Below are 8,478 nucleotides of genomic sequence, written 5' to 3' on the forward strand. Positions count from 1 at the left end.
CCACAACCTCCTGAGAGTAAGGGGTTGGGAGAGATGGTGCTAATCTGGATTTTTAGTTATCAGCACTAATATTTATGGTTGCACAATCAAACATCCCAGTGTGATATCCCAAAGCACCGAACAGCACACGCACAGCAGGGTCAGAAAAGCAAGTCGAAGGGAGAAGGAAACCCACTTTGACACTTCTGACTTGTTCACATAATGGATGGTCTTCAAAGAAAAATAACATTTTATTTACAATTATGTTATTGTAGATATGATGCAGAATGAGATACACAAAAAAAGAAGGAATATGTGGCACAGCCCTTTTGTTGCTTCCTTGCATTCCTTACTCTCTGGGCCTCTTCCGTGCCTAAACGCTGCCCTGATGAAGGTGAGGGGCTGGGGAAGGTGAAGAGGGAAAAGGAGAAAAGAGGAACTGAATATTTTCCAAGTACAAACGTGAGTTAAGCAAGCAGGAGCAGTCGGCACTGCCAGCACACAGCCCTTGGTGCACGACTCCCATTCAGCAAACACTGCCTGGCTTTGCAAGGATTTGAACAGGATTACTCAGGTAGCCAAGACAGTCTTACACAAGCACTGAAGTATGCACGAATACATTTAAACCAGGATATGCATATTAACTGCTTTTGTTACAGGCTCAAAGACCGCTCTGCACCGACAACGAACCCTTCGGCCAGCGGGAGCCGAGAGCTCAGGGCAGCAGAGGCGGTACCGGGCCGCCCCGCCCCTCGGCCCGGCCATGCGGCGGTGAGAGCGGGGCAGGCCGCAGGAGGGTGGCTATGGCTGCCCGTTGCCTCCCGTTCTGCCTGCTGGCCGTCAGCTGCACGATGCCTGTGCCGAGCTGGGGCCGGAGCTGTGCCTCGCAGCGAATGGACAACGCCATCGTCGATATCAACTTGTCTCTCCCCATGGGTATCCGAGGTGCAGAACCGGTGCACGTTGCAACAGCAGAGGCTTGCATACATGCCTGCTGCTTGGAAAAAAAGCTGTCAGGTAATCGAATTCTCTTCATCCTTTTCTCTTACTGCTTATGAACACTGTGGAAATTGCTTATGGAATTGCCCGGGCTTGCATAGTTCTCACCGGGAAGGGACAAGGGAGTCTGCTATGCTCGGGACCGAAATGTTCATTCCTCTGCCATTTACAGTAGTTGTGGCATGTGGCTGCTGCCTGTCCCAGCCTAATGTGATGCCACAGCGTTGGTATCAGTCTACTCCAGAAAGTAACTGCGGTAAAGCGGAGGTAGCTTTGAATATTAAAGCCACTCCGATCTAGAGGCATCACTTCAGTGGACACACTACAAAGTAACACTGGTTTTAGCCAGAAGTGAAAATGCTTTTGCTGCCCTGGGACTGCTCATTTCCGTCAGGCTTTTAGAGTGGTAGGAGATACAGCAGCAAGCAGAAATGACTGTGTGTAAAAGGGACCCGTAAGTGGATGGAAAAAGTGCGTATCCACAGGCACATTGAGGAAATTTTCAGATTTATCAGGATTCGTAAGCAAAAAAAATCATTATATAAAGTGCTGCCAGCATGGTATGGGTGAAGGGAAAATGAGGGATTAGACTCATTATTTCCACATATTCATCTGTACAGGAAGAGGAAGGTGTAACCTTTCATATGTTGGCCTTCGGCCATTCTTTTGCAGTCCCATGTTGTTTTTCCCATAGGAATGCTAGATGTTGGTAGTTTTCCTCTTGCCCACAGGAGGAAAACTTAATTTTTAGCAAACCAGAATTTATTATCAAGATGCTATAGAAGTTCTTGTTACTGAAAAGTGTATATGCTCTTTTGCAGGAGACAAGAACTGTAATTTGGTGATTTTTGACGCTCAAAGGACAAGCACACAACCAAACTGCTACCTGTTTCATTGCCCTAGCACAGAGGCATGTCCGATGAAACCTGCAATGGGACTTGTAAGCTACAAGATAGATCAAGGTAAGTGTGTGTAATAGTAAAAGCCACAGCTCCCCTCTCTGGTGAGACCCTGTGTCTTTTCAGCAGTGACTAAATAACACTTGGGAGCTGCATCTTCAGTAAAATGTTTTAAACCAAGTGCTCTAATGTGAAAATACTGTTCTTTTGCTCTGTGGGAGGTGGGTAAGCAGGTGTGTGGTGCGCACCTACACAGGCCTAACCATTATGAAATTCCTTCACATAAAGTTCAAAACTCCTTCTTTTGTTTTCTTTTGTTTAAAACAAAAATAGAAGCTTTATCCATCTCAAAGTATTCTGTCCAAGGAAAATTTCTAGTATATAACATGTGAAGGCGGTGCTGAAAGCAATAGAAATATGATGCCCTTGCAGCCATCTGTGCATTCAAAGGATTCGTGCAACACTGATGAATACCATATATACACAGATGTTAGGCAAGTCTTGGAGCACCACTGGGATGTTAGTGAGTAATTGATGATAGTAATCATTATTTTCTGTTTTCAGTTACAGAACCTGAAGCACAGATGCAAACTGACTAATCTCTAAGCTTTATGGCATTTGGGCTTTACGGTCACAAATTTCTCACTACCTGTCATGTGCTGTAGGATTTTTAATAGCAAGACTTACTTGCTGACTGGCACTGACTTGCAGCAGACCCGTTTGAACATAAAGAATGCAAAGAAAGAAAGAAGACTTAGTTGTGCTTGTGCTTTTGTCCTGCAGATAGTGTACTGCTCAGTTAATGCTAATTGTAAAGATGCTGTTAGCTTATTTACCTCAGGTTCCCGGTAAGCTTTCAAAGGTAGCACCTGGGGGTGTTGGTACTGAATCTTTGAACATCTTAATCTTTGTGTTGGTTTTTGTTTGTTTGTTCTTAACATACAGGAATCTTGATGAAATCACATAGAAAATAAAAATAAATCGAAATACTGAAATTGTGTTAGTAACAAACTTGTTTGCTGGTTAGTTTTGCTTTGATTTTTGTTTGTTTAATTTTAAACTATTCTTGTAGCTTGTTAACTGCTGGAAACAACCTCTGTCTTAGGAAGTAAAACACTTCCTGATTCCAATCACAAATAGCTATTGATGAAAAAGAAATAACATGTCTGGTTTTTTTGCTCTACTTTTGTGGAGTTTGCTTTTTCCACTGCACCGAGATAGCCACACAGGACTGATGAATACAGTCCACATATGCTCAAGAGATGTTTATTTGGTTTTTCAGATTGACAGTTTGAGGTTTTGTTTCTAATGCGGTTTATTGGATTTGAGAGACCATCAGGACCACCTTGTTCTTTCAGTTTCTTTTTAGAGGTTGTCTTCTGTAGTGCCCTTGTTCTTTCTGCCAACAAGAATATTTAGTGCCACAGCTGCACCTAACACAGTAGTTACGGGCAGTTATGTTGTGGAGCTTATAGTCTAAAATGGAGACAAAGAATACAGTTAGCATTTAAAGCTGAAAATAAAGTAGCATTAGTAAATGCAGGCAGTTGTGTTAATTAATCTGAGTGCTGCAGGAAAGCAGATACTTAACTGCTTTGCAGGACTCATCACTGTCCTGCCTCCATATTTTGTCCTTTGAAAGCTGTATGAATACTGCCCATTTTCCTAGCTGTAGCTGAGGAGAGTGAGCTGAAGATCACATAGCATGCTGCAAATGCTTTATGGTTGGCACATAGCATCAATTATTCATTTAAATGCATGGAGGAGGCTATCGGAGTGCACTGGGAAGAGGGACAAACGCACTGGTGACTGACTCAGTGGTTGTGACAGGCCATGTCCTTCCTGGTGTGGAAATGTGTTCAGATCTGCAGACTGCAGCTGAGAATTTGGCTGTCTTTGGCCAAACAGCTTCTGATTATGCACTGTTATTTGTCAGCCTCTTATACTTTGCTAACATACCAGTGCCCGACTGGAAGGTTAGGATAAAAATCGGTGTCTATAGTTCAAGTTAAGTATCTGTCCTCTTAAGCAAAGCACTGCCTTTTTTTATTTGTTTTTCAGTTCAGTTTTTATAGGAATGTAGGGCTTGCAAATGTATCTTCTAACAGCAGCCAGTTAGATTTCTTTGCGTGTATAGTAAGTCTGAAAGAAACACATCCCTTTAGATAAGAGTTACTACTTGAGAAAGAAGTGACAATGAAAACATAAATGACTTTTTATTATTCCTTTAAACTTCAATGCAGTTAACAAACCTCTTTGTTTCTTTAGAAGAAGAACGAGAGCACATTCTATCTTTCATGTTTTTGGACATAGATTGGACTAGTAAACTCTTGGACTAAAGCTGGCTCTATATAGAAAAGTACATTTTACCACAATAGTGAAAAATGGAGTTCACTGTCATTGCCACACACTTAGAGCACTTGTGCAATAGTTGTTTGCACACCCAGAAATACATTAAAACCTTTGAATCTTTTTAGTGACACTATTCATTGAATGCGTTGGCGACATGGAAACATGCAATCTTACATTCTTTGGCTAAGTGCTTTGATCAGAAATGTATTTTGCAAACTCAGCAGGCCTGGTCTCCTGCTCTGTATGATATGTTTGTAGGAACAGCAACAATTTCTTACAGTTGAGAAAGAAAAATCTCTCAAAAATTAGGGATTCTCTGTACATAGAAGCCCCAAGGACAGCTCATCTGCATAGTAAAATATCAAAATGTTGCAGTCACGTAAATGAAATCTTACTCTACTTTCACCCCTGAATAACCACATGCATGCCATATGAGTACAAAACAGATAGGAATGATCAGTCTGCACAGGTAAATTCTATTAAGAAGCTGCAGTCAGGGTCTAGTGTGTTCTGGCTTGAGATCAATAGGCCTTACAACAAAGACAACATAAAAGTCACTGCATACTTTAAATAAAACATCTTGATGCTTCTGTTTGTTTACTCATTACTTTCTGAAGCCCCCTAATATTGCTATTCCTATGAAATAACTAATTAGAGTAAGCTCACGGTAATTTAAAATAGATTCAGCAATTAAAAACTGATATTTCCTTTCTGTTTACAGACACCCATGCCCTGGAGGACACATCCTTCAATTCAGATGAACTCTCTGTACCTTCAGATGCCGGAGCTTTTATTCCTCAAAGTCAGGCTAGCCATCAGAATCTCACCACTGCTTTGCAACAGTCTGTTTTTCATCAAGAATCTGAACTCCTGAACCATATGGCCAAACATGTAGACGACGCTGAATTTCATACAGTTTTTCCTGAATCACAAAGGGCAGACAGTCCCAAGAGCTTAGACCCCTTGCCAAGGCAGAAAGTAATTAATCCACCACCAAATTTATCATATACTGATCAAATTGGAAACCCATCTGCTTTGTTCCCCACCACTGAGTCTAGTGTTCCCAGCAGTACAGCTGTTACTCCTCTGCCTGCAAGTACCGCCAGACTGAATTCTCACACAACTTCTTTGCCTACAGGTGGTACCACACCTAGTAGTGACACTAGAACAACCACCTTTATGCTTACTGCAATTACTAGAGCTGAACCTGGTATCCCTACTGCCAAGATTGCTGCTACTTATGTTTTTCTTTCCAGTCCCACAGCTTCTACTTCTACAGCCAAGTGGGTGACCTCAAATCCCATAACAGCTACCCGCTCAGCAGGGCTCAGAACTTCATCCATCCCTCCTGAACCAACAGCTGTCTCTACCAGTTATACCAGTCATGTTTCCCTTGTCTCTTCAAGTTTTGCTCTCTCTACTAGTGCTTCCCCCATGGCTTCCCAAAACAACCATCAGGATTATATTCCATCTGATTCAGAAGGCAACCTCCTAGAGGATGTTCAGAGAAGAAAAGGCTTTGTTCAGCTGGAAGACAAAAGCAGACTTATAGCAGCTTTACTTTTTGGGGTCATATTCTTGCTGTTAGTTATTGCACTCACAGGGAAGAAAATGCATGAATCTCTTCAGAAGAGGCAATACACCAGGTTGGATTACTTGATCAATGGGATGTATGCTGATGTGTGATGGGGCATAGGGAATAGACTGTTAGGAGCATTTATCATCTTTGTGAGAACTACTTTGAAAGCAAAGAGCAGATACAAAGTCTCAGAAGATGATGCATTTCTTTTTTGGTCACCAGTGACCACATGGTTTTGGTGGGGAAGAGAACTGAATTATAATGCCTGTCATTCGTTTTACTATCAAATCCTAAATACAAACACTCAAGCTAAGCAAAGAAGTTCTCGTACTTAAGGAGAAAAATAATTTCAAGAGTATATTCTGTGACTAGATTGGCAGAATAGAATTCGACCTAATTACTTGAATACCTCTGCAGCACATGAGCACTTTCAGTGCTTTTTTCCTCCAAATACATCAGTGCTACACATGTCTGGCATCATGTGACTGTATATGACATCCTACATACTCTATCTGAGCCTTAAATGAGTACTAGGTAGTAGTATACAGCATCCAGATGGTTTTAGGTACAAGGAGTAAACTAATATTCACAACATGCTTGGCTTAACTCTCCTTAGCTACATTGTGTTCATTGTTATCTATCTTGAATGCTTTCATGTGCGTGTATCATCAGCTACACTTAAAACCACATGCTGCAAATTTTAGTTTGCCTTTTCTGAAGAGAATACCACCCTCCAGCATACTGATTTTTTTGCAGGACATATCAAATAGTTTTTATCATATTTATTTAAACAAAGCTAGAATCGTTTTTCTTCTCATGATAAATAGCACGACCAAGCGACGTGGCATATACATGAGAATCTGTTCTAAAATACTTAAACCTATAACAGCTGAAACTTAACAGTAAATTGTAGAGCAGATGGAAATTTATGAAGGAACTGAGCAAAGGCAACAGCTGCATTACAAGCAGAGGACACAGAAAAAATATGGTTTCCAGTTCCTGAATATCTAAACAGACTGAAGAGAATTAAGAAAGTATTAAGCAACATCGATGCGTGTGTTGTGCAACAGTCCCAAACTCAATGATATTTCCTACAGTCAGAGAAGCATTGTCTTCAAACAACTCTGTATTCTTTTATTTCCCTCACCAGGCTAGTGGCTCTTTAAAAGCACTGCTTGCAACAGGGCTAGAGTTGATAGAAACACACACACACAACCACAGGTCCTCAAGAGATCGAGTCCAATCCTCCTGCTAAAGCTTAGGATCTTTATAGACATTAATCAGAACTCTGGGTAGAACTCTACATGCTCTCAAAGCACATCTTGCTTTACTTCTGGGGTCATGTTCATACCACTGGTAATAAGCACAGCTGCTCTCTATGTTTCTTTGCCTCTGGAATAAGAGGGAACTGAGAGTGCCTGTAAGCGTCCACTGTTTGAACCTCCAGTTCAAACTCACTTTTTTTTCCACACCATCATCAGCCTTAATCTGTATTCACATTCTTTAATATCTGTGACAGGCAGCATAATCAACTACAGACATCAAGATAGGGAAAAGTGCCTTATGAATAGAAACAAATAATTATATTACAAAACATGAAAAGTAACTCACGTTCAAGAGGTTCTTAGATCTCTCAAGTTTACTGCAGTGGGAATCAGTCATGATCCTGAAGTGGCCTCAAGGCCACTCTAACAAAAACTTCATGCAGAAAATCCTCTGAAAATTCTGTTATTCAACGACCAAAACCAACTCAGTGTTCCTTAGGTCAAGTAATTGAATGCTTGCTGTATGAAGGCTGAAAGTTACTTTACAGATACAAAACCATTTGTTTTTTCTACATTATTTCTGTCTGATAATACTGACAATAAAAAACACTTTGGATAACATCTTAGAATGGAACAAAGTATCCCAAGTTGATTAGCTGGCCTGTTGACTGCACTTCATTAAGCCTTTGCTTCTTTTCTATTTCTGTTTTTTCTTAAATCAACTAGTTTCAAAGGTTTGTGAGAGAGCTTTCATTTGAGAAATAGGCGCTATAGGAAAAAATATCAGAAGGAATTAACACACCACTCCCAGTAGCAGCTTGGAGAAAGGGACCAGCTGAGGACTGTGACACTCCCCTATTTGTACAGTCCCACTGCAGGAGAAAAGGCAGGGCAGAAGGGGGAACCTGCACAGACTCAGGCTGCACAGAAATAGGGTGGCTCCAGGCACTCATGTACTCTCCCAGCTCACACGTTTGTTCAGGCTGTGACCCTGGAATTCCACTACAATGATGAAGATACAAAATATTTCTGGGAAACAGATTAAGGAAATTATAAGTATTAGGTCCAGATATGGGCTGTAAAATGAAGGTCTGAACCTGAGAATAATTATAGATTTATCTAAAGATTTACAGTTTAGTGAGAAGCCTTCTACATTGCCTGTGCCATGATAGCAACTTATTACAGAAGAGGTATTGAGAAGAGCTCCTGAATTTTCACTGTGCAACTCTACCATAATAAAAAAAGTTGTTGGAGATAGAAATGCTTGATAGTAATTCAGTGCAGTAAACACAGATTCAAGAGGAGGTCAGACACATTGTGGGGTCATTCAGACCACAAGGCATGTATTTGTCTAATATCACTGGAAACATTACCATCTGTACAGTAACAATAATATAAAGATGGT

At 40.9% G+C, this 8,478-nt stretch overlaps 1 protein-coding gene across 1 annotated transcript; it reads left to right on the plus strand.

The window, feature by feature from the left end:
• Positions 1–741: 741 nt before the first annotated feature.
• Positions 742–7,694, plus strand: MANSC1 (MANSC domain containing 1). The gene is made up of 3 exons (XM_015870830.3): positions 742–996; positions 1,800–1,940; positions 4,951–7,694. The coding sequence occupies exons 1-3, from the start codon at positions 783–785 to the stop codon at positions 5,913–5,915; spliced, it is 1,320 nt and encodes a 439-aa protein (XP_015726316.2). The 5' UTR covers positions 742–782; the 3' UTR covers positions 5,916–7,694.
• Positions 7,695–8,478: the final 784 nt, after the last annotated feature.

The sequence above is a fragment of the Coturnix japonica genome, chromosome 1 (assembly GCF_054131305.1).
Source record: "Coturnix japonica strain WE chromosome 1, WE-NBRP24, whole genome shotgun sequence".
NCBI classification, from domain to species: domain Eukaryota; kingdom Metazoa; phylum Chordata; class Aves; order Galliformes; family Phasianidae; genus Coturnix; species Coturnix japonica.